Genomic DNA, 27,849 nt, shown 5'->3' with positions numbered 1-27,849 from the left:
GCCCTCTCTGTGTCTCCTCTTTACACCACCTCGCGCTCACCACCACATACACCACTGTCTTCCCTCAAACACCATCACCAGGTCCCTCACACACACACACACACCCTTCCCGGCACCACACACACACACACACACACACACACACCGTCTCGCCATCACTGCAACCATTATCGAAACACATAATTTGTCACTGTAAACAGCTTCACATCCTGCACATCTCTACTCACACTCCCTGTCTGCACATTCACATACCCTCTCCATATCCTTCCATCACTGTACCCATTTCCACTACACACTGTAACCTACAGGCTACACTCAGAATGCAAATTTGTTATCTGAACATTGATTTTGTCTGTTAATATCTGAATATAGTAACATTATTACGAATGCTAGACTCTAGGGACTTTTGGGTGGAATAGTTCAGCCCATCGTCCTGTTTTGATAGTACTTATAGCAACGTTGAGGACCATAGTATATATACCGACGTACAACGAAATTAGAAAGTAGAAATCGGCACTACTGAGTTTTATTTTTATAGAAAGTAAAAATCGGCACTATTTTCAACTTATGTTGCAAAGCCAAACTAACCTAACCTAACCTTCCTAGGCCTAATACACAATATCTGTAGCCTAATCTGTAGGGAGCCGGTCGGCCGAGCGGACAGCACGCTGGACTTGTGATCCTGTGGTCCTGGGTTCAATCCCAGGCGCCGGCGAGAAACATTGGGCATAGTTTCTTTCACCCTATGCCCCTGTTACCTAGCAGTAAAATAGGTACCTGGGTGTTAGTCAGCTGTCACGGGCTGCTTCCTGGGGGCGGAGGCCTGGTCGAGGACCGGGCCGCGGGGACACTAAAAAGCCCTGAAATCATCTCAAGATAACCTCAAGATAATATAGTACATAGTACATATGTATGCTATACTAGGCCTAGGAATATTTAGCTTTATTTTTATCCGACTCTATAACGTGAATAGTACAAAGTTCTACTATCTAATTGCTAGTAGTTTTTACACATAGTTACGACAAATATGTAAACAAGAGAATGGGTTGAATATTTCATATCTATTGACTTTGAGAAGGGGGAGGGGGGGGGGGTATGGGGTCAATATTCCTTCAGAGTGGGGGCATGGGGGCCAACCCCAATGGAGGGGGGGAATAGTAGAAGAGACGGGGAAGTGGTGAGCAAAGGGAGGTGTGGGAGAGGGGAGGGGGGGGGAAGGAGAAAGCTCAACACTTCTCCTTCTCTTATCCTCCCACTTCTCTTCTCTTCTGTTCTCTTTTCTACCCATATCCCCCTACTCCTCTTCTCTTTCCCTTCCTACCCATATCTTCCCATCGCCGCCTCCCCCTCTCCATCTTTTCACCCCTCTCTCCTTCCCTTTTTCTCCATGATCCTGCTTTTCACTTTCTCTTTCCACCCCATTTGTTCTTCTCTCTCTCTCCTCCTCCTCCCTCTCTCTGCCTACATGTCTCTCTCTCACACACTATTAGCACAGACAATCCCGGCAAACACACAACCTAACCACAACCTTATTTATTCAATAGTTTCTATGAGGCAAAGTTATATAGGAGCGTAGATATAAACATTGTGGTTATCATGTTAGTGGGGATATTTTGATAAGCAGTAGGCTATTGTTAAAACTTTATGGAAAACAAAACCCCTCCTTCCAGATTTCAAAGGAGCTATTGAGATTCGGAACAAAAGCTGAGCCTTCTTGAAGGAAGGCTCTATCGACCTCGCCTGGCCTTTGTTAGTCCCACACCACACAGGTGTCAACCTGAACCATTGGGTGAAACTATCCCCCAATAATCTGGCCCTCTCCTTACAAACCTGACAACCGCTTGAGCTGGATGGTAGAGCGACGGCCTCGCTTCATGCAGGTCAGCGTTCAATCCCAGACCGTCCAAGTGGTTGGGCACCATTCCTTTCCCTCCGTCCCATCCCCTATCCTTATCCTGACCCCCCTTCCCAGTTCTATATAGTCGTAATGGCTTGGCGCTTTCCCCTGATAATTCCTTCCTTTCTTACAAACCTGAGACAAGACAAACAAAATAACCAGTCATTTTTCAATGGTCACCATACACTGACCTTTTCAATGGTCCGTTGAATCCCCGTTCAATGTTAATGGATGAGTGTTCAATAAACCCTTGAACTATATGTTTAACACTTCTCTAACCCTGTCCATGGAGGACAGAAGAAAATGTATATATGCTGGTTAGCATTGTAAATGTGTGGCCACGTCTGTGGTAGAAAAATAATAATAAAAAAAAAAAATGGATGACCCAAGATCAACAGTTTGGTTGACGCCATCCTCGACGGAATACACTTTAGGGCATCCCGTTTTGTGTCATTTGACAACACGTCACCAGATGTCTCTTACAGTGACCTGCCAGACATACACAACTTCCCGTCCGCGCCTCTCCCGCGATCAGGAGCCTGATTCACGAAATCACTTACGCAAGCACTTACGAACCCTGTATATCTTTTCTCAATCTTTGGCGGCTTTGTTTCCAATTATTAAACAGTTAATGAGCTCCGAAGCACCAGGAGGCTGTTTATAACAATAACAGCAGTTGAATGGGAAGTTTTCATGCTTGTAAACTGTTTCATAAATGTAACCAAAGCCGTCAAAGATTGAGGAGAGGTGTACACGTTCGTAAGTGCTTTCGTGAATCTGGCCCCAGGAGCCTGAAAGCAGCGCCAACTGTCCACTATGGCTGTTCAAATCGGACTGGTCTGGCGAGTCTAAGCCATTGGTCAACGGCTGACCATTGCCAGTGTTTACTCAGATTTCCACGTGTTAACTGAGGCGTCAGAAACGTATAAAAGTCTACCAATCTGGACTTTATAAGTGACAAACAGCTGGGTTAAGCTCTGACACTAATAAAATGAATCAATTTATCTGTTCAACCTATTCTACTTGTAACCAACTCTTCCCCTATCATCAAGGGCGTAAAGTCTTCTATGTGGACAAATATATGTTGATGTATTCGGTCTCGGACCGTGTCCTTGATCTGTAGTTATCTTGGTCGACATTACACACTTAATGTCACTTGCGCGATAAGTTTAATTCATTATACTGTGATGATAAATTGAATTAATATCGCAAGAGATGTCACGTATATAAACATATAATGAATGGCAAACTTCATCAGACATCTGCCTCGGGAAAATACACATTTGCTAGATGCACACACCCTATTCGACCCGACCCGATCCGGCTCGACCCGACCAGATCCGACCTGACCCGACCCGCTGGTCAGTGCAGCCAGACTTATCACCCGTGCACAAATTTTGACATGTGTCAATTTGCACAGGCGTTGGGTTATAATCAGATAATTGTAATTGTATTATTGATTAGATATGAGTTGTGATGGAGTTAGACGACCTGTAGCTAATTTAATTACTGGGTTAGTGATGTGTAGTTATTCACTGTGAAATTTTTAACATGCTACATTGATTAATGTGGGAACATCGCCGGTGACAAGATACCAGATTATTTTATATATTTATGTTTTAATGTGGATTCCTAAGTATTCAATACACAAGTGAATCGGTTATACTTTTAGGAAGAACCTTGATAAGTTGAATGAGTGTTTTATACATTTGGGGATTTAGAATTAAGCTAGAACACCGCACTATCATTTGACTAACCAGGACCTTGAATCCCAACGTGTCAAGTATGAATGTTCCTGTTCTTGCTACCATGTTCTTGCGTGGTTGTGTTACAGAGGTTCTTAAGAACTGACAAAAGACCTCCTACGCACAAGTCGTCAAGGTGATCTGGTCCAGTTATTAGCAGTTTTCATCTGGTTCACCTAATTCTCGATAGATGTCAATAGTGTTTTTCGTTTACAATCAGGGAGAAGGTAACAGTGTTTGTCTAATTGTTTAGCCAATCACATTGCCGGCTCAGCTGGAGAAGTGGCCAATCGCATAGGTTTGTCCAGAGATCGGCGACATTGTCGAAGCCTCCAAGTGTCCGAACACCGGCGATGCATAATTATATTTTGCCTCAGATATCATATCAAACGTTAAGTATTATTAACGCATATATAATCTATATCAGTATTTGTTACGGCGCTGCCATCACCGATCCTCCGTCGCCTGCCATCTATTTTCGTCTTATTTTCTGATGAAATAAGTTTATTGCCAACTGCAAATATCTTTATTTTCATTTTTAAAGTTCAACACTCAGCACCAACAGTGTAGGAAATAAATATGAAGGAAAAGGAAGATAACAGATGGAAGAGCATTTGATAGCCAATTGACTTAATTCTTCAGTGAAATTGTGATATCTATGTGAGGTAAATATAACAAGATTAAATTTTAAAATTTGCATTTAAAGAAATTTAGAATTGTTAATTGAAATAATTTACCAACACAAGTCATTGTTAATTTTTGTGTTTTGATCTTGTACAGTGAACTGATCTCAATACTCAATACAATAGTGAATTGATCGCAATTTCACTCAATAACAAAAATGTTGAATTTCATGACACCATTACACGTGCAATGACATTCTCTCATTTCATATTATTTTCCGTTCGCAAATACATATCATCACCTCCCTCATTATACGATGAGCTTAACATCTGTGGCTTCCTGTACCCAACAATGGGAACCAATTTTTTTATGCTGCCCTCATATATATATATATATATATATATATATATATATATATATATATATATATATATATATATATATATATATATATTCACCTATTGTGCTTGTGGGTTGAGCTCTGCTCTTTCGGCCCGCCTCTCAACTGTCAATCAACTGGTGTACAGATTCTGGAGCCTATTCTGCTGTATTAAATCTACATTTGAAACTGCGTATGGAGTCGGTCTCCATCACATCACTACTTAATGCATTCCATTTGTTAACTACTCTGACACTGAAAAATTCTTTCTAATGTCTCTGTGGTTCTTTTGGGTACTAAGTTTCCACCTGTGTCCCCTTGTTCGTGTTCCACCCGTGCTGAAGAGTTTGTCTTTGTCTACCCCGTCAATTCCCCTGAGAATTTTGTAGGTGGTTATCATGTCTCCCTTACTCTTCTGTTTTCCTGGGACGTGAGGTTTAGCTCCCGTAGCCTTTCCTCGTAGCTTATACCTCTCAGTTCCGGGACTAGTCTGGTGGCATACCTCTGAATCTTCTCTAACTTTGTCTTGTGCTAAATTAGGTATGAACTCCAGGCTGGAGCTGCATACTTCAGAATTGGTCTGACATAGGTGGTATACAAGGTCCTGAACGATTCCTTACACAAGTCTCTAAAGGCAGTTCTTATGTTGGCCAATCTAGCTCATGCCGCTGATGATATCCTTTTGATGTGGACTTCTGGGGAAAGGTTCGGTGTGATATCAATCCACAGGTCTTTCTCTCTATCTGACTCTTGTGAGTGTAATGGATCCCAATCATAAGTAATTAAAGTGTAATGTGTGCATATTTTCTCTGGTTATTGGGAAATGTCAGTGAGTAACCTCAAGATAACCTCAAGATAACCTCGAGTATTCTGGCCACTGTGGGTTGTGTGGGTGGGAACTTCCCATCCACGTCGCCCTCACATCCCACGACACTCAAAACCATTTTGTACGTCAAGTGGCAGTCGTATATTTGCATTTATTAACACGCAAGAGTGAACATTTGGGGTATGAAAGCACGTATATTTGGGGATTAAGTGGAACACTCTTGCAGGGCCACTTACACGCACATAGCTGGAGAGGAAGTTACTCCTCAGCCAGTAGCACCCTGGCACTGATACCACATCACCTCTCCTTACCCTCAATGACCTGCTTGATGACCTCGAAGCACGCACAGGAAGGACGTAAGTGGGAAGGAGAAGATGTACTAAGGGGAATTGGGGGGAAAAGGACGCGGGGGTAAAGGGAAGCGGTGTGGAAGAGGAGGAGAAGATGGGAAAGGAGAGTTTGTTTAGTAGGAAGAGTTGAAGCTAGTTTGTCAGTCAATAAACCTCAAACCATTTTGACTGAACCCCCCTCCAGGGGGGAGAGAAGACTCGGGTCAGCAGTCAGGTCACAATATTTTTTTTTACAACTCATCAACATGACGATCCAATTAACTCTCTCCGGGCTCTCAGAGCGCTCATTTTATGATCAGTAAAAGTCAGCCGAAATGATTCATCTAACAATTACATGATTAAATGTTCAGGACAGTTACAAATTAGTGATCAATGCTTTTTTTTAATGCCTTGCTTCTATCTTATTTAATTATTTAGTCTTGTATGTGTTCATTTATTTTTTATATGCTCAGTTATCTTCATTTATAATTGTAATGTTATGGTTATTTGTGTATATGTTTCGTTAAAGCGGTGGTGGTGGATCATAGTGGTGGTGGATCATGACGGTGGTGGATCATAGTGGTGGTGGATCATGACGGTGGTGGATCATAGTGGTGGTGGATCATAGTGGTGGTGGATCATGACGGTGGTGGATCATAGTGGTGGTGGATCATAGTGGTGGTGGATCATGACGGTGGTGGATCATAGTGGTGGTGGATCATGACGGTGGTGGATCATAGTGGTGGTGGATCATAGTGGTGGTGGATCATAGTGGTGGTGGATCATAGTGGTGGTGGATCATGACGGTGGTGGATCATAGTGGTGGTGGATCATGACGGTGGTGGATCATAGTGGTGGTGGATCATAGTGGTGGTGGATCATAGTGGTGGTGGATCATAGTGGTGGTGGATCATAGTGGTGGTGGATCATGACGGTGGTGGATCATGACGGTGGTGGATCATAGTGGTGGTGGATCATAGTGGTGGTGGATCATGACGGTGGTGGATCATAGTGGTGGTGGATCATAGTGGTGGTGGATCATGACGGTGGTGGATCATAGTAGTGGTGGATCATGACGGTGGTGGATCATAGTGGTGGTGGATCATGACGGTGGTGGATCATAGTGGTGGTGGATCATAGTGGTGGTGGATCATGACGGTGGTGGATCATAGTGGTGGTGGATCATAGTGGTGGTGGATCATAGTGGTGGTGGATCATGACGGTGGTGGATCATAGTGGTGGTGGATCATGACGGTGGTGGATCATAGTGGTGGTGGATCATAGTAGTGGTGGATCATGACGGTGGTGGATCATGACGGTGGTGGATCATAGTGGTGGTGGATCATAGTGGTGGTGGATCATAGTGGTGGTGGATCATAGTGGTGGTGGATCATAGTGGTGGTGGATCATGACGGTGGTGGATCATGACGGTGGTGGATCATAGTGGTGGTGGATCATAGTAGTGGTGGATCATGACGGTGGTGGATCATAGTGGTGGTGGATCATGACGGTGGTGGATCATAGTGGTGGTGGATCATAGTGGTGGTGGATCATGACGGTGGTGGATCATGACGGTGGTGGATCATAGTGGTGGTGGATCATAGTAGTGGTGGATCATGACGGTGGTGGATCATAGTGGTGGTGGATCATGACGGTGGTGGATCATAGTGGTGGTGGATCATAGTGGTGGTGGATCATGACGGTGGTGGATCATAGTGGTGGTGGATCATGACGGTGGTGGATCATGACGGTGGTGGATCATAGTGGTGGTGGATCATAGTGGTGGTGGATCATAGTGGTGGTGGATCATGACGGTGGTGGATCATGACGGTGGTGGATCATAGTGGTGGTGGATCATAGTAGTGGTGGATCATGACGGTGGTGGATCATAGTGGTGGTGGATCATGACGGTGGTGGATCATAGTGGTGGTGGATCATAGTGGTGGTGGATCATGACGGTGGTGGATCATGACGGTGGTGGATCATAGTGGTGGTGGATCATAGTAGTGGTGGATCATGACGGTGGTGGATCATAGTGGTGGTGGATCATGACGGTGGTGGATCATAGTGGTGGTGGATCATAGTGGTGGTGGATCATGACGGTGGTGGATCATAGTGGTGGTGGATCATGACGGTGGTGGATCATAGTGGTGGTGGATCATGACGGTGGTGGATCATGACGGTGGTGGATCATGACGGTGGTGAATCATGACGGTGGTGGATCATAGTGGTGGTGGATCATGACGGTGGTGGATCATAGTGGTGGTGGATCATGACGGTGGTGGATCATGACGGTGGTGGATCATAGTAGTGGTGGATCATGACGGTGGTGGATCATGACTGGTGGTGGAATCATAGTGGTGGTGGATCATAGTAGGTGGTGGATCATGACGTGGTGGTGGATCATAGTGGTGGTGGATCATGCGGTGGTGGATCAAGTGTGGTGGATCATAGTAGTGGTGGATCATGACGGTGGTGGATCATAGTGGTGGTGGATCATAGTGTGGTGGGATCATGACGGTGGTGGATCATAGATGGTGTGGATCATGACGGTGGTGGGATCATGGTACGGTGGTGGATCATAGTAGGTGGTGGATCATAGTAGTGGTGGATCATAGTACGGTGGTGGATCATGACGTGGTGGTGGATCATAGTGGTGGTGGATCATGACGGTGGTGGATCATAGGGTGGTGGATCATAGTGGTGGTGGATCCATAGTAGTCGTGGTGGATCATGACGGTGGTGGATCATAGTGGTGGTGGATCATAGTAGTGGTGGATCATGACGGTGGTGGATCATAGTGGTGGTGGATCATAGTGGTGGTGGATCATGACGGTGGTGGATCATAGTGGTGGTGGATCATAGTAGTGGTGGATCATGACGGTGGTGGATCATAGTGGTGGTGGATCATAGTGGTGGTGGATCATGACGGTGGTGGATCATAGTGGTGGTGGATCATAGTAGTGGTGGATCATGACGGTGGTGGATCATAGTGGTGGTGGATTATAGTAGTGGTGGATCATGACGGTGGTGGATCATAGTGGTGGTGGATCATAGTAGTGGTGGATCATGACGGTGGTGGATCATAGTGGTGGTGGATCATGACGGTGGTGGATCATAGTGGTGGTGGATCATAGTGGTGGTGGATCATAGTAGTGGTGGATCATGACGGTGGTGGATCATAGTAGTGGTGGATCATAGTAGTGGTGGATCATGACGGTGGTGGATCATAGTGGTGGTGGATCATAGTGGTGGTGGATCATAGTAGTGGTGGATCATGACGGTGGTGGATCATAGTGGTGGTGGATCATAGTAGTGGTGGATCATGACGGTGGTGGATCATAGTAGTGGTGGATCATGACGGTGGTGGATCATAGTGGTGGTGGATCATAGTGGTGGTGGATCATGACGGTGGTGGATCATAGTGGTGGTGGATCATGACGGTGGTGGATCATGACGGTGGTGGATCATAGTGGTGGTGGATCATAGTAGTGGTGGATCATGACGGTGGTGGATCATAGTGGTGGTGGATCATAGTAGTGGTGGATCATGACGGTGGTGGATCATAGTGGTGGTGGATCATAGTGGTGGTGGATCATAGTAGTGGTGGATCATGACGGTGGTGGATCATAGTGGTGGTGGATCATAGTAGTGGTGGATCATGACGGTGGTGGATCATAGTGGTGGTGGATCATAGTAGTGGTGGATCATGACGGTGGTGGATCATAGTGGTGGTGGATCATAGTGGTGGTGGATCATAGTAGTGGTGGATCATGACGGTGGTGGATCATAGTGGTGGTGGATCATAGTGGTGGTGGATCATAGTGGTGGTGGATCATAGTAGTGGTGGATCATGACGGTGGTGGATCATAGTGGTGGTGGATCATAGTGGTGGTGGATCATAGTGGTGGTGGATCATAGTGGTGGTGGATCATAGTAGTGGTGGATCATGACGGTGGTGGATCATAGTGGTGGTGGATCATAGTAGTGGTGGATCATGACGGTGGTGGATCATAGTAGTGGTGGATCATGACGGTGGTGGATCATAGTGGTGGTGGATCATGACGGTGGTGGATCATAGTGGTGGTGGATCATAGTAGTGGTGGATCATGACGGTGGTGGATCATAGTGGTGGTGGATCATAGTAGTGGTGGATCATGACGGTGGTGGATCATAGTGGTGGTGGATCATAGTAGTGGTGGATCATGACGGTGGTGGATCATAGTGGTGGTGGATCATAGTAGTGGTGGATCATGACGGTGGTGGATCATAGTGGTGGTGGATCATAGTGGTGGTGGATCATAGTAGTGGTGGATCATGACGGTGGTGGATCATAGTAGTGGTGGATCATGACGGTGGTGGATCATAGTGGTGGTGGATCATAGTAGTGGTGGATCATGACGGTGGTGGATCATAGTGGTGGTGGATCATAGTAGTGGTGGATCATGACGGTGGTGGATCATAGTGGTGGTGGATCATAGTAGTGGTGGATCATGACGGTGGTGGATCATAGTGGTGGTGGATCATAGTAGTGGTGGATCATGACGGTGGTGGATCATAGTGGTGGTGGATCATAGTAGTGGTGGATCATGACGGTGGTGGATCATGACGGTGGTGGATCATAGTGGTGGTGGATCATAGTAGTGGTGGATCATGACGGTGGTGGATCATAGTGGTGGTGGATCATAGTAGTGGTGGATCATGACGGTGGTGGATCATAGTGGTGGTGGATCATAGTGGTGGTGGATCATAGTGGTGGTGGATCATAGTGGTGGTGGATCATAGTGGTGGTGGATCATAGTGGTGGTGGATCATAGTAGTGGTGGATCATGACGGTGGTGGATCATAGTGGTTGTGGATCATAGTGGTGGTGGATCATAGTGGTGGTGGATCATAGTGGTGGTGGATCATAGTGGTGGTGGATCATAGTAGTGGTGGATCATGACGGTGGTGGATCATAGTGGTTGTGGATCATGACGGTGGTGGATCATAGTAGTGGTGGATCATAGTAGTGGTGGATCATGACGGTGGTGGATCATAGTGGTGGTGGATCATAGTGGTGGTGGATCATAGTAGTGGTGGATCATGACGGTGGTGGATCATAGTGGTGGTGGATCATAGTGGTGGTGGATCATAGTAGTGGTGGATCATGACGGTGGTGGATCATAGTAGTGGTGGATCATAGTAGTGGTGGATCATGACGGTGGTGGATCATAGTGGTGGTGGATCATAGTGGTGGTGGATCATAGTAGTGGTGGATCATGACGGTGGTGGATCATAGTGGTGGTGGATCATAGTAGTGGTGGATCATGACGGTGGTGGATCATAGTAGTGGTGGATCATGACGGTGGTGGATCATAGTGGTGGTGGATCATAGTGGTGGTGGATCATGACGGTGGTGGATCATAGTGGTGGTGGATCATGACGGTGGTGGATCATGACGGTGGTGGATCATAGTGGTGGTGGATCATAGTAGTGGTGGATCATGACGGTGGTGGATCATAGTGGTGGTGGATCATAGTAGTGGTGGATCATGACGGTGGTGGATCATAGTGGTGGTGGATCATAGTGGTGGTGGATCATAGTAGTGGTGGATCATGACGGTGGTGGATCATAGTGGTGGTGGATCATAGTAGTGGTGGATCATGACGGTGGTGGATCATAGTGGTGGTGGATCATAGTAGTGGTGGATCATGACGGTGGTGGATCATAGTGGTGGTGGATCATAGTGGTGGTGGATCATAGTAGTGGTGGATCATGACGGTGGTGGATCATAGTGGTGGTGGATCATAGTGGTGGTGGATCATAGTGGTGGTGGATCATAGTAGTGGTGGATCATGACGGTGGTGGATCATAGTGGTGGTGGATCATAGTGGTGGTGGATCATAGTGGTGGTGGATCATAGTGGTGGTGGATCATAGTAGTGGTGGATCATGACGGTGGTGGATCATAGTGGTGGTGGATCATAGTAGTGGTGGATCATGACGGTGGTGGATCATAGTAGTGGTGGATCATGACGGTGGTGGATCATAGTGGTGGTGGATCATGACGGTGGTGGATCATAGTGGTGGTGGATCATAGTAGTGGTGGATCATGACGGTGGTGGATCATAGTGGTGGTGGATCATAGTAGTGGTGGATCATGACGGTGGTGGATCATAGTGGTGGTGGATCATAGTAGTGGTGGATCATGACGGTGGTGGATCATAGTGGTGGTGGATCATAGTAGTGGTGGATCATGACGGTGGTGGATCATAGTGGTGGTGGATCATAGTGGTGGTGGATCATAGTAGTGGTGGATCATGACGGTGGTGGATCATAGTAGTGGTGGATCATGACGGTGGTGGATCATAGTGGTGGTGGATCATAGTAGTGGTGGATCATGACGGTGGTGGATCATAGTGGTGGTGGATCATAGTAGTGGTGGATCATGACGGTGGTGGATCATAGTGGTGGTGGATCATAGTAGTGGTGGATCATGACGGTGGTGGATCATAGTGGTGGTGGATCATAGTAGTGGTGGATCATGACGGTGGTGGATCATAGTGGTGGTGGATCATAGTAGTGGTGGATCATGACGGTGGTGGATCATGACGGTGGTGGATCATAGTGGTGGTGGATCATAGTAGTGGTGGATCATGACGGTGGTGGATCATAGTGGTGGTGGATCATAGTAGTGGTGGATCATGACGGTGGTGGATCATAGTGGTGGTGGATCATAGTGGTGGTGGATCATAGTGGTGGTGGATCATAGTGGTGGTGGATCATAGTGGTGGTGGATCATAGTGGTGGTGGATCATAGTAGTGGTGGATCATGACGGTGGTGGATCATAGTGGTTGTGGATCATAGTGGTGGTGGATCATAGTGGTGGTGGATCATAGTGGTGGTGGATCATAGTGGTGGTGGATCATAGTAGTGGTGGATCATGACGGTGGTGGATCATAGTGGTTGTGGATCATAGTGGTGGTGGATCATAGTGGTGGTGGATCATAGTGGTGGTGGATCATAGTGGTGGTGGATCATAGTGGTGGTGGATCATAGTGGTGGTGGATCATAGTAGTGGTGGATCATGACGGTGGTGGATCATAGTGGTTGTGGATCATAGTGGTGGTGGATCATAGTGGTGGTGGATCATAGTGGTGGTGGATCATAGTGGTGGTGGATCATAGTGGTGGTGGATCATAGTGGTGGTGGATCATTGTGGTGGTGGATCAGAAACAGCTCTCCTTTCGTCTAACAAACACAAATTTTAAACGACTCTTATATCCCGCTGCAAAGTGCACTAATAACCCAGATTCTCGAAGATCTGTGTCAATACCTAAGCAAAACTGGACTTTATATATATATATATATATATATATATATATATATATATATATATATATATATATATATATATATAAGATCATGTGAACCAGCCCCTAAATACTTACGAGCTATACTTTACTTCATGACAAACTCTTGATAATCGTTTTTAATCTATAAACAGTGGAGTGCCATATTGAGTGCCATGTAGAGTGCCATGTTGAGTGCTAACAGTGACAAGGTCACTATGATAGCCGCAGTGCCAACAGTGATAACATCACTACGATAGCCGCAGTGCCAACAGTGACAGCATCACCCCAATAATCAGTGCCAACAGTGGGATGGTCACCACCATAACAGTGAATAATAAAGCAAAGCAACCAATGCAGCGTCTCTGGCACTGTGCAAGCCTCGTGTTGCAAAAATAAGGCCTAATTGCTTCAGATTGCAAAAAAAGGCGTAACTGGAATGCTTAACGTCAAAAAATGTTGAAGCTGGCATTTTTTTTTTTAGATATTTTTAACCCATAAGTGACAGACTGTCCTGGTATCGTGTATCCACTTCCTTCCTGTTCCATCTCTCTTCACCCTTCCACTTGTTCCTCCAACCTGTATTTCCTTCTTCCTTCCCTCTCCGGCTTCCATTTCGTTCCCCTCAGCTCCCCATTCTCCCCTCTCTTACTCCTCCACCATCTTTTCCATCCAATTTCTACCTTTCCGCTTCCTCTTAATCTCGAAATTTTCTCTCTCTCCTTTTCCGTCAATTCCTCCATTTTCTATCTACTCAGCTTCTATTCCTTATACCCTTCCGCACGTTAGAGCTCCCCCCCCCCTCCCATTCCTTCCCTCCCATCGGGCGACCCAGCAATGTGGTATATACATCAAAAGAAATAATATTGATATTTTTAGCTGTGGTGCGCAGCAAGAGTTTTTTTTTCTATTGTTTCAGTGTGGACGGAGCCATGATGATTAGGGATTCCAATAGTGATTCAGTGTGGCTCCAATGGTGATTAGGGAGCAGCGGGTGCTGAGCCGTCAGGGGCTTGAGGGACTCAGGGACTCAGGGACTCAGGGACTCGGGGACTTGTCTGGTTACAAGGGGCCAGAACAAGCCGTGAGGGAGGGGGTGGGTGTGGGAAGTATCAGGGGGAAAGTGCAAAGCCATTACGACTATATAGCACTTGGAAGGGGTCAGGATAAGGATTTGGAATTGGACGGGGGGGGGGGGGGTGGAAGGAATGGTGCCAAACCACTTGGACGGTCGGGGATTGAACGCCGGCCTGCATGAAGCGAGACCTGCTTACCTAACACTCACTTTGGGGGAAGTGAGGTCTAGCTCTTCATGCCTTCGTGAGGTTATTTTGAGGGTATCTTGAGATGATTTCGGGGCTTAGTGGCCCCGCGGCCCGGTCCTCGACCTGGCCTCCTTTTCGTGACACATCCCAAGGAAGCAGCCCGTAGCAGCTGTCTAACTCCCAGGTGCTTGTTTACTGCTAGATGAACAGGTGCATCCGGGTGAAAGAAACTCTGCCCATTTGCTTCCGCCTCCGCCAGGGATTGAACCCAGAACCTTATTACTACGAATCCCGAGCGCTGTCCACTTAGCCGTCAGGCCCCATGGCCCCTTGTTTAACCTGGAGTGCTTTATCAAATCTGCTTTATATATCCGCTTTATTTCTTGACGTTGGAATGCTCTGCTGTATCTGGTCTTGACGTCGTGGAAGGAGGTGGCTTATACAACCTCTTCTTAAGTACATTCCACTCGTTGACAGGTGTGAGTATTTCCCAACTTTTCTTCGATTCATTTCCGTCTCCAACTTCACTTATGTCCTCTCGTCCTATTTTCTTTCAATTTAAAGAGGCTGCCTTTGTCCATCTTGTCTGTTCTAATTAGTATCTTGTATGTTGCGATCATATCCCCTGTTTCTTCTCTGCTCTGAGGCTGTAAGATTTGGTTAATTTATCCTATTTAGTTATGGAACTATTTTTGTTATAAATGTACAAAATTGTCATATTTTGATTTTATGGAGTCCAGAGCGGTGCTGCATTTTCCAGCATTGGTCTTACATAGGCTGTTTAGGCTTTAAATACATTGGTAATGCTTGTCAGTTTCCCAGACTGACAATGTTACCACATGTGTATATGTGCCTGGTGGTGAAGGTGAGGGGTCACACCTGGCTCTCAAAGGACAATGTTGCAGTTGAATCAAGTCTTATTTACGGAAGCCGTTTCTTTAGTGACACGATCAAGGGCAGAGACGTTTGGGCAACGTTTCCGTTGACCTGACGCCTTTGTTCGCCTATCAACGTCTCAACCCGTCCTCTTAAAAATAACGTCACTTTTGGCTGGTATGCGCGCTATGGCCAAATTTGGACGTAATTTGAAATGAAATCGACTCACAGAAGTGACGTTCTGTTCCGTTTTCTATTTGAGTCGTCCGGCGTACGCGCAGAGGTTATGAGAGGACACTTTAAATTAACGTTTTGAAACTTTATACCAGACACCCGGGAATTAGACAACTGTAACGGGTTGCTTACGCGGAGAATAAGTCACGAAATCGTGACTGAAACAACTAATAACCAGGTGGAATGACGTCACGAACCGTTACGAACGTTACCAAGTCGTGTGGCAGCGTTCGTGAGCTCCAGGAAGCCGGATATGAGAGAGATACTGATTGGTCTCCCGTCCAAGCTCTTTAAAAGTAATGCTGAATTTGAATCAGTGTTTTTATTTTTGTATCATCTATTTTCTATATTACGAGTACGAGTTAACTCAAAAAACTAAAAAAACTAAACTAAAAAACTAAAAAAAAAACTAACTAAAAAAAAACAGTCTGAACTTAATGACAATAATTATCTGACCTGTTGCTCAGATAATTATTTTCAGATCAAAACCATTTGCAATTACACATCTCTCTGTTATTGTTTGGATATTTAAGAGCAAATAAATCTATATGATATTGTTTTATTAACAAAAATTATCTTAGACGGCCGTGTATCTCACCCACACATGACAATAACCTCTTCTGAATGACTTTTCTTCGTCGGGTCAAAAACCATCTTGATTTTTTTTCTTTGCATCTTAATCGGGCACAATTATTAAGTTTCCGGTATTAAGAGGATGGTCGTAGGTGGCGGGTGGCCGGTAGCCAGGGACCGTCGCCGGCTGGGGTGGAATCGCGGGCACGGGCTGGGGGAGCCTGAACACTGGGGTCGACCGCGTCCTGCTGCTTCCGGAAAAGACATCTAGGAGAGGAAGAGGCACGTGGATCAACAGAAGCTTGCTGGGGGAGTGTTAGGTGGGAGTCTTAGTCAACAGAAGCTTGCTGGGGGAGTGTTAGGTGGGAGTCTTAGTCAACAGAAGCTTGCTGGGGGAGTGTTAGGTGGGAGTCTTAGTCAACAGAAGCTTGCTGGGAAGTGCTAGGTGGGAGTCTTAGTCAACAGAAGCTTGCTGGGAAGTGCTAGGTGGGAGTCTTAGTCAACTGAAGCTTGCTGGGGGAGTGTTAGGTGGGAGTCTTAGTCAACAGAAGCTTGCTGGGAAGTGCTAGATGGGAGTCTTAGTCAACAGAAGCTTGCTGGGGAGTGTTAGGTGGGAGTCTTAATCAGCAGAAGCTCACTAGCAACTTAAGAGATCATCACTCTAAACTTTACTATCATGCCTAACTTCATTATTTGAATAAACTTCGCTAATAAACTATATATGATTGACAAACGAAAACCTCACATACTCAACTTCAAATTTTATGCAAGAATTAAAGTTCATTAACAAATCAAAATCACGTTCACTAAATCAAGTTAGCATAAAAGACGTCATGTGGGTACAGTACTTGAGAAGAAGTCCCCGACGCCCTCGAAGAAGTCACCCACGCCCTCCCCGACGTTTTCAACGAAGTCACCGACGGCCTCGAGGAACTGAGGCCTGGCCTCCGTCACGGTGGCGGGAGCCAGGACCAGGAGGCACAGCACAACCACCACCGTCGTCTTCATCTGCTGAGCCAGGGGTGTAAAAAGTCATTAAGAAGTGATCTGCGTGTTGTGTATTTACTTATTTTACAGTCTATTTACAACTTCTGTAAGAGCTGTTAGCTCTTGGACCCCGGCCTTTCTAACCGTCGATTGTCTAATGTATTCCCAATGTATTTTTCTAATTTCATACCTACTACATGTTTCTCTCTAACATACACACACACACACACACACACACACACACACACAGTCAGGTACCTATTTACTGCTAAATGAACAGAGTCTTGAGGGGAAAAGAAATTTTGGGCATTTGTTTAAGCCTCGATCTGAAATCGAACCCGGACCCTTTGGCCTACAAACCCAAAGCGTTGTCCGCTCGGTTGAAGGAACCTATGGAAGGTTGTGTACTCACCTAATTGTGCTTGCGGGGGTTTAGCTCTGGCTCTTTGGTCCCGCCTCTCAACTAATGTACAGGTTCCTGAGCCGACTGGGCTCTATCATATCTACACTTGAAGCTGTGTGTGGCGTCAGCCTCCACCACATCACTTACTAATGCATTCCATTTGTCTACTACTCTGACACTGAAAAAATTCTTTCTAATATCTCTGTGGCTCATTTGGGCACTCAGTTTCCACCAGTGTCCCCTGGTGCGTGTGCCCCTTGTGGTAAACAGCTTGTCTTTATCTACCCTATCAATTCAATGTGTATGTGTGTGTGTGTGTGTGTGTGTGTGTGTGTGTGTGTGTGTGTGTAATTACAGGATGAGAGCTAAGCTCGTGGTGTCCCGTCTTCCCAGCATTCTTTGTCGTATAACACTCTGAAACTACTGACGGTTTTGGCCTCCACCACCTTCTCACTTAACTTGGTGCGACAGTCTCTGTTTGCAAAAGAAAACTTTCTACTATTTTTTCGGCACTTGTTTGGCCTTAGCTTGAATCTGTGTTCTCTTGCTCTTGAAGTTATTGGTTTCAGGAATTCCTCTTTGTCAATTTGGTCCATTCATGTTAGTATTTTGTAAGTGGTAATCATATCACCTCTTTTTCTTCTATCTTCTAGTTTTGGCATGATTAACGTCTCTAGTCACTCCTCGTAACTCTTGTTGTCAGTGCCGGAAGCCATTTTGTAGCTTGCCTTTGCACCTTTGTGTGTGTGTTTGTGTGTGTGTGTGTGTGTGTGTGTGTGTGTGTGTGTGTGTGTGTGTGTGTGTGTGTGTGTGTGTACTCACCTATTTGTGCTTGCGGGAATTGAGCTGTGACTCTTTGGTCACAGGTGTGTATGTATGTATGTAATGTATGTATGTGTGGCTGTAAGACTCCTGAGCTGTAAACTGTATTTCCCAGCAAACAAAACCCTGCAATGTGTTTATACTGTAACATTACGCATACCTGTACTATGGCATCTCCTCAGACGTGAGGTCGCATCATGCTAAAATATGCTCAAATAATGAGGCTTCGTATATTAGCACACAACACCCAACATAACATAGCGTTCCCTAAAACTAAATTACAATGCAATGTTTCGTCCCCTAAAATGCAACATCTATATAAGGTGAGCTCCCTAAAATACAATATGAATATATAGTGTGGCGTCAGATAAAAGGCTTTCAATTGCCATTGTTCGTAGGAGAACTGATGCTGAAAGCAGAGCTTGCAAACACTTTAGAAATAACGTTGAACTACTAAACTCAATAAAACAACATCCGCTCGTTCACGTTAAATGGTCTTCTTGTGTCAAAAAACTTTCTGGCAGAGCTGAATGTGCCTTACTTTACCCTGGGCGGAGAGCAATAAGGGACGACAAATTTAAACTAAGGAATAGGAATCAGACTCGTAAGAAAATCATTTTGCTTGACTTGGAAATGTCAATTTACTCAACGCTGTTTACTGTCTATTGGCACATGTTTATGAAATGAAGCATCCATGATGTAATACAAGGATCTCTCTCTGTCTCTCTCTCTCTCGGAGAGAGAGAGAGAGAGAGAGAGAGAGAGAGAGAGAGAGAGAGAGAGAGAGAGAGAGAGAGAGAGAGAGAGAGAGAGAGAGAGAGAGAGAGAGAAAGAGAAAGAGAGAGAGAAAGAGAGAGAGAAAGGAGAGAGAAAGGAGAGAGAGAGAGAGAGAGAGAGAGAGAGAGAGAGAGAGAGAGAGAGAGAGAGAGAGAGAGAGAGAGAGAGAGAGAGAGAGAGAGAGAGAGAGAGAGGGAAGGAGAGTGTGAGAGAGGGGGGAGTGTGAGCGTTACAGAGACACAGAGACAGACATATAGAGATATGACAGCAAGGAAATTCTGACATGCACATAGACAGACAGACAGACACACATGACGGACTTAGACACATTCAGACAGCAAACAGACATTTATTTGCTACTCGACATATTTTGACTTTACATTCACTCTTTAATACTCTGTAAACTCTTTTTTTTCCTGTAAGCATTAAAGTAGTTTACCTTGGAGGTTCCCGCTCAGAAGTTCAACATTGTGAAGCATCGCGGGTTGCTTGGTTCAGGGTCGTTTTGGAGGCCGGTCTGAGGAGCGTGCATGTGTTGCACTGTTGCATAATGAACTGTCATACTGCAATATGTTGCTGTGTGTTGTGTTAGGTTGCAATGTGTTGCTGCTTTGTGTTGAGTTGTGTTAAAGCCAGAATGAAAGGATTTCCGTTTAGCTGTGCTAGGCTACAATATGTTCCATTTGGTCGAGTTGTATTAGGCTATAATATGTCGCTTCGTGTTAGGCTATAATGTGTTGCTTCGTGTTAGGCTACAAAGTGTTGCTATATAATATCTGCTGAAACAACTGCAAGAAGCTTGAACTTGCATTATCTACGATGCACGAGCATCATTTTGTTGCAGATAGCAACAAAATCTAAAACTTGATGTCAACATATAATACAACATGATTGCCATACACGTCCCTCGGAATAAAACTGAAGATGGCTTGGTATAGTTGCCATAGAAGCGCCATAGGTAACACCTATGGGTGTTGCGTCACCTCGGCTTATGCCGTTATATTTGCTGCGACGCATTAAACGAAACGCAACGCATTCAGGTTAAACGCCTCCCACGCGGCTTCCCACGGTGTCGACATCTTTAACGAATCGCATCGTTTAGCGTCAAGTCAATCAAATAGTTAAATGAGCTTCGATAGATTAATTCTTCTACTTCCTAAGTGGAGATCCATCTATCCATACATCAATCCATCCATCCAGCTATCCATCCGTTTATCCATTCATTGATTCATCCATCTATCCATTCTCCATCCACCTATCTATACATTCATCAATATATTCACCCATCCTTCCATCCATCTATTTATTTATTTATCCATCCACTCATCCATATATACGTCTATCCATCCATACATACGTCTAATCATTCATATATCCATGCATCTACCTAACCATTCGTCCATATATCTATAAACCTATCTATCCGTCTATTCATCCATACCATAGGTAGGTATCCATACACCTAACTATCCAACCATCCCTCTATCATTAAATCCATCTACCTATAAATCTATCCATCTGTATGAATCTAACTATCCAACATTCTAGCTAGCAATCCATCCAAGTATCTCTCTATCCGTCTACCCATGCATCTATCCACCAATCTAAATATTATTCATACATATATTCACCTATCTTCACATGTATATATTCAACTATATACTAATGTATATATTCAAACGCAATCTATATATATTAATCTATCTCTCTATCTATAAATCTCTTTTTTCACTCATCAATCTGTTTACACACACACACACACACACACACACACACACACACACACACACACACACACACACACACACACACACAGTAATTACAGTGCACGCAACTTTTGAATACAAAAACATCTACTGTAAAAAATAAAAGAATATAAAAATTTGAGTAAGTACTTTCACCCCTCTCGGACCACATTTAAAAATAAAAAGACAAAAATCATCACATTAAAATAAAACCATAAACCACCCACAATGTAAACATCAGAATGTTACACAGACGGACGATACTCACTGCGCAGGAGCCGACGAGGAACGAGGAGGGGGATTCTTCTAGCCCACACCTTTATATCCTACCCCCTTCCCCATCCCCCCCCAACAACACCACACCACACACAGGTGCGCCCAGGGAGGCCAGGCATCGGGGCGAATGCTTGTGGGGTGGGGGAGGGGGGGGAGGGGGGAGAAGGATATCGTATTGCAACACGTATTTGTTCCGTTATCTTCCGCAGCTTCGCCAGCGCAGCTCGGCCGGTCCCGTAGGCTTCACCAGGAAGGTTGTTGCATCTCGGAGGGTTTCTGTTGAGAAAAAGTTCTGTTTCAAGAGCAAGGGAGCGAGAGATAAAGGGGAAGGGGGGGGGGCTTGTATTTACTATTTGTGCCTACCGGATCAAGCTGTGTGTGTGTATGTGCATGTGTGTGTGTGCGCGCGTGTGTCAGAGACATGCCAAAAAACACTGAGTTGTGTCCTTGACTAAGACTAAGACCGCGCCTAAAGATCACATCTCAGCTCTGCCAGTTTTTGTACCAGTTCCTCCTCCCCTCTTCCCCCAGTACCTGTTCCTCCCCCCTTCCCCCAGTACCAGTTCCTCCTCCCCCTTCCCCAGTACCAGTTCCTCCTCCCCCCCTTCCCCCAGTACCAGTTCCTCATCCCTTCCCCCAGTGCCAGTTCTTCCCTCTTCTCCTAGTACCAGTTCCTCTCCCCCCCTTCCCCCAGTACCAGTTCTTTCCCCTCCTTCCCCCAGTACCAGTTCCTTGCCCCTTCCCCCAGTACCAGTTCCCCCCCCTTTCCCCCAGTACCAGTTCCTCCCCCCCTTCCCCCACCACTGTATACAAACTGCCAACACCATCCCCCTGTTGTCTTCTTCAGAGACCTGACGCTGAATGCATCGACGCAGTTATTAAAAGTCAGCGGCATGAGTAACACCTTCAATACTTTACGTCTGAGTAGGGTAACTAAGGACAGTCAGTGGAGACGCTGAGTAAAGCAGAGCTTACGCAACTTCCTGTGAGTGTCTGTGAGTCAAGGGAAGGTGAGTGGCTTGAGACATTCACCTGGCAATATCGCCAGGCTTAACGGCTCTAAGAATCGAGTCACGTCTCGTTACCAACACTCGATATATATATTTGCTCGAACCACGAACTTTTTCACGACCGTCTAACACGCTACACTTCCGTCATGGTGCCCCCTGAAGAGGCGCAGGAGGCACTCTGGGGTGTGAACACAGCCCCCAGGAACCTTCCTGAGGTGTGAACACCACCCCAGGAACCTTCCTGAGGTGTGAACACCACCCCCAGGAACCTTCCTGAGGTGTGAACACAACCCCAGGAACCTTCCTGAGGTGTGAACACAACCCCCAGGAACCTTCCTGAGGTGTGAACACAACCCCCAGGAACCTTCCTGAGGTGTGAACACCACCCCCCAGAAACTAGCAATACAAGAATGATTGGTTAATTATTCGTGTGAAACTTTTTGGTGGACACACATGTGTGTATCGCTTGTTACAGTTCAATATTTTCCATTGTAAACAGATGTAACTATGATCCTTATATTGTATATTTTTTAATGAAGAATTTTGTTTAATTAATTTATGTGTTTTTCGAGCAAAATGAATAAAATTTGAAATAAGAACAAAAATAAACAATAAAAATCCAATGGATTAATAATGCATATTACAAACTTATTTGAAACTTAATATAATTAACAAACCTCTTCGAGGTCTTGGGTGTCTGGAAGCGTGCCAAGACGCAGCGAGCACCTCCTCTCTGAACCTGCAACACTAAGGCGCTGGAATAAGACACTTGTCACTCTTTGGTCTTCAGTTACCCTAGCTAGTTTATAACCCAGCTCCTTCGTGAACGCAAGTCCACAATAAGCCCACGAGCCAAGGGCTTCCGAGCCAGTTGGAAAGATGTAGCAACGAGATAGTTCTCTGTAATTGATGGTTTACTGTAACTTCCCAACAGAAGCATCACTACTTTTTCCTTGACACTGTACTGCCGATATCTACGCAGGCGATGAGTCACAATAACGTGGCTAAAGAATGTTGACCAGATCACACACTAGAAAGTGAAGGGACAACGACGTTTCGCTCCGTCCTGGACCATTCTCAAGTCGATTGTGATATCGCCAATATCTATATTAATACAAGAAAATGTTTCTTGTGGGTTCGAGGCTGGAGGCCAAGTGCAAGGGATTTAGCCTCACCAAACTTTGCAGGATGACAAGTAGTTGTTTGGGAATGATAATAGGCAGGTCGGGGGTCGACCCCCGTGCCCATCATTGTATGAAATGGCAAATTATTCCACTTTCCTATCTCGCTAAATATCCAGACTCCGTTCTTATCAAGCTTCAAGCAGATTATTATTTCCTACTTGCGGATTATACGTTAGCTTGTGTTACATTGTTTATTGGTGATGGGAGTGAATAGTGAAGATGGTTACACTGATGAAGGGGAAGTGGTGAAGAGTAGGGATGGTGATGAAGGGTAGAGAAAGTGGTGAAAGGGATGGGAAGGTGATGAAGGGTAAGGAAGATGATAAAGGAGAAGTAATGGAGTGAAGAGTAAGGTAAATGGTGAAAGGGTAGAGAAGGTGAAGGAGAGGGAAGGTGATGATGGGTATAGATGGGGAAAACAGCAGTGCCTCGGGAAGTGCAATTTTCATGAAATTAAGTCTGAAATATTGGTTGTTTATTTAACATATATTTAGCATTTATATACCGCTTACTTTTTTTTTTTAGCTTTTTCAGTTCCTCGGTGTATAACTTTTCTGACTGAGAGTGGGAGGGTTGAGGGTGGAGGAGAGATGGGAGAAAGGTAAGAGAGTGAGAGAGGAGGGAAGGGGAGATGGAGAGAGAGAGAGAGGAGGGAAGGGGAGATGGTTAGAGAGGGAGTAGATGGAGAGAGAGGGTGGAGAGGGACAGAGAAGAGGGAGATGAGAGGAGAAGTGAGGCAGGAGGGAGGGGTATGAGGGATATAATTGAAAAGATGTCCCCTAATATACATTAAGATCAAATATAGTGGAAGTGTGCAGCTACTGGTCATGTATTTATAGTCACCCCTAAACCTCCTGACGTTTTCTGTCAACAACGACCTGGAGACGCAGGCAAGGGGCTCCTCGTCATTCTAATATTTCTCCTCAGTAGACCTGAGACAAAGTGAAAATTCACGTGAATTCTTCTGTCTACCATGAAACAGGAAGAGCCACGTGTCTGCGCCAGCTAAACTCTACCAACAGATCTAATCACATACCTTACTTCACTATGAAATTTAATTTGGAAAATTATAGAATTTAGAAATAACTTTATTTGAATTTGGAAGAAATGTATGCCATTAAAAAATTCTTTTACCTAAACTATTAACCAAACATTCCCAGGTTAGTCATTGTAGTAGTGCCCATCATTGTAAGCTTTCCACCGCCGGCCTCAGGATGGGCCCCGGCTGCACGACAAGCAAATAACAATTATATGTAACTTTTGCAGCGCAAATGTAAATTGCTTATTTACAGCAAGAATTTGCAACAATAAATTATATTGTTGAGGAGCGGTTACTGAACCCATTATGCTATATAAAAGATAAATACATTAGACTATGTAACTAGCTTATCAAGACTGTATACCTGCTTAGGTAAATTATTAATTTTTGGGATCAATTCGTAAGATCTTTATGTATCTTTAACCCTTTCCAGAGGATGGGACAGTTGAGTTCAGCAGTCTTAGAGACGTGCATCTCAGCGTCATCTTATTTGTTTAATTAACTTTTTATCTTTCATTCTGAACCATCGTAAATGAATACGTGATCCCGTGGCTGTGCTGCTGATGTCGACCCAACCCCACCATTTTAGTGTTTAATGTTCTCATGTAACCAACATCAGGGGCAAAGATAGAAATCGTCCCCCTAAATAGTTGCCAATGGAATCCTGTGTTTATTTTGCTAATGTGCGACCCGGAATTACGTCCAGGGATAGGGGATCGTCGCCCCCTCTAAGGACAGGGGGGCGACGTCGCTCCCCGTTAAGAACGGCTTGTACACGAATGGCGTTTTGGCATTATTTTTAATTCAAGCAATTTTTTTCACCTGGTCATACACCAGGGCAAGGTAGATACATGTTCATACATCGGAGAATTTTGCCGCATGCATGACCGTATATCAGAGTACTTTTGACGTTTTCATGAACACACATTGGAGCACGGTAGAGGCGTGCATGGCCCTACACCGGGTGCATGTTGGCACATATGTGATGATAGACCGTAGCATGGGAGCGCATGCAAGATTATACACCAGAGCACATACACACGAAGCAGCAAACACATTGGTGATCGGCACTCCACTTCATACACCCCCCGATACACACAGCCAATTATAAGTGATCATTTACCTTTCTGCCTTTTGTATTGACTTAGTTCATGATTCTGAGTAATTGCCGAGCAAATTTGCTTCGGATTAGGATTGAATATATCAACAGTTAGAGAGGTTTAACTTTTTAGGTTAAAAATGCTTTAGGTCAACTGGAGAGAGAGAGAGAGAGAGAGAGAGGAGAGAGAGAGAGGAGAGAGAGAGGAGAGAGAGAGAGAGAGAGAGAGAGAGAGAGAGAGAGAGAGAGAGAGAGAGAGAGAGAGAGAGAGAATTATCAGGGGAAAACGCCAAGCCATTACGACTATATAGAACTTGGACGGGGTCAGGATAAGGATTTAGGATGGGACGGGGGAAAGGAATGGTGCTCAACCACTTGGATGGTCGGGGAGTGAACGCCGACCTGCATGAAGCGAGACCGTCGCTTTACCGTCCAACCAAGTGATTGGGAAGAGAGAAAGAAAGAGAGTGAGAGAGGGAGAGAGAGAGAGAATGGGACCCCCACTCTCTCTCTCTCTCTCTCTCTCTCTCTCTCTCTCTCTCTCTCTCTCTCTCTCTCTCTCTCTCTCTCTCTCTCTCTCTCTCTGTGTCTCTCTCTGTCTCTCTCTGTCTCTGTCTGTCTGTCTCTCTCTCTCTCTCTCTCTCTCTCTCTCTCTCTCTGTCTCTCTCTCTCTCTCTCTCTTTTTCGGGGGGGGGGGGGGGGGTGAATTGTCATAACAATGTCAATTTTATCATATCGCATTAATTGTGGGGTTCATTCCCTGAGCCCATTGTGTGCCTCTGTAACCCTTTCCACTACCGCCCACAAGATGGGTATGGGGTGCATAATAAATGAACTAAACTAACGCATTAAATAATTTAGATAACGGCTTTAGTCCAGTTTAGGGAAGTCATCCGCTGGAAAGCAAGGACCACGGAGGTGAAGAACGATCCGAAACTCAGTGTTACAACACTGGCTCAATAACGAAGCACAACCATGGCTGCTCAGTCTTACCTCTCACCTGTGGAAGGCTGATGAAACCTTTACTTGGGAAACCTGTACTACTCGGATCTTTAGTATTACCAGAGGAGGAGACGTCCGCATCTTCTCAACTAGAACTCGGTAAACTGTTTTTTTTCTTAAATTCATTTAATATTTAATTATATCTTTTCTCCAGCACTTAGCTCGCGTCATTAACTCACAAAATACGACTAACTTCACCCCTGATCTGGGAAAAAGAACTGCTGTGGCCTAACTTCCTCGCTAAATTGAACCTAGTTAGAGACCAGGACATCGTCCTTGAACTGTTGCTTACATGATGCAATCCAGTTTTTAGTTTAGTTAAAATTGTACTAACTATGCAGGCGATGAGTCACAATAACGTGGCTAAAGTATGTTGACCAGACCACACACTAGAAGGTGAAGGGACGACGACGTTTCGTCTCAAGTCGATTCTCAAGATCGATCGACTTGAGAATGGTCCAGGACGGACCGAAACGTCGTCGTCCCTTCACCTTCTAGTGTGTGGTCTGGTCAACTTGTACTAACGATGCAATAAATATGACTGTTTCCGTGAGAAAATATGTAACAGTCATGATTTTGAGAACATAATACTACAACTTGAATAGTTGGAGGTCTTAATTAACCAAGTGATAAGAGGGGTAGTAGGCCAGACTTAGCTTAACCAACCCCGACAACAGCCTTGGAGAGGAAGGTATCAGAATATCACTGTCCATCAGTTGGCTATCGGCGACTGGAAGACGGGGCCCAGGAGCATAAGCTCGCCATGCAAGGGCATACAGGTGCATGCATACAGCTGGCCAGGTACAAACCTCTAACAAACTCGAAAGTATCTTTAAAATGTATCTGAGAGATAGTGTGTGATGGGAGAGGAGACTCAAGATGCTATAGCCATGGCTTGAATTTATTGAAAATTATCATAATAATATATGCTTCTAAAAATATATATATTATATTCCAACTTAGAAGACCTGATTTTGACAGTCGATTATTTAAGTCTGGGGAGTAAACCAGGCCTGTGCTCCCCATTTGTCTGCGGGGTGATTATTTCGCTCCCCAACTCCGGCGCGAACATTAATTCTTTCAACCAGATAAATTTATTGCGACTGGTGGTAGAAGCGCTTAATTGTGTTGTGATTTGTGTTTATTATAAAACTCGGGTTGAGAGGCCCTGAAGAGGAATGGCCCTTGGTGGATTAGACAATGGCGGGAAGGCAGTCTTTCTGGGCAGTCTTTCTGGGCAGTCTTTCTGGGCAGTCTTTCTGGGCAGTCTTTCTGGGCCTCGCGAGGCAAAGAATGAACTCCATGTTCATGTGAAAATGGATCAACACATCTTATCTTGAGGTTAACTTGAGATGATTTCGGGGCTTAGCGTCCCGGCGGCCCGGTCCTCGACCAGGCCTCTTGTTTGTTAAACCACCCCCAG

General features: G+C 45.2%; 1 protein-coding gene across 1 annotated transcript; it reads right to left on the bottom strand.

The window, feature by feature from the left end:
- Positions 1-16,052: 16,052 nt before the first annotated feature.
- Positions 16,053-21,233, bottom strand: LOC123774576 (uncharacterized). The gene is made up of 3 exons (XM_045768955.2): positions 21,085-21,233; positions 16,931-17,090; positions 16,053-16,349 (listed from the first exon to the last, which is right to left on the bottom strand). Exons 2-3 carry the CDS (start codon positions 17,088-17,090, stop codon positions 16,186-16,188), a joined length of 324 nt encoding a protein of 107 aa, XP_045624911.1. The 5' UTR covers positions 21,085-21,233; the 3' UTR covers positions 16,053-16,185.
- Positions 21,234-27,849: the final 6,616 nt, after the last annotated feature.

The sequence above is a fragment of the Procambarus clarkii genome, chromosome 51 (genome assembly GCF_040958095.1).
Source record: "Procambarus clarkii isolate CNS0578487 chromosome 51, FALCON_Pclarkii_2.0, whole genome shotgun sequence".
NCBI lineage: Eukaryota > Metazoa > Arthropoda > Malacostraca > Decapoda > Cambaridae > Procambarus > Procambarus clarkii.
This window is presented reverse-complemented; position numbering and strand designations above follow the sequence as displayed.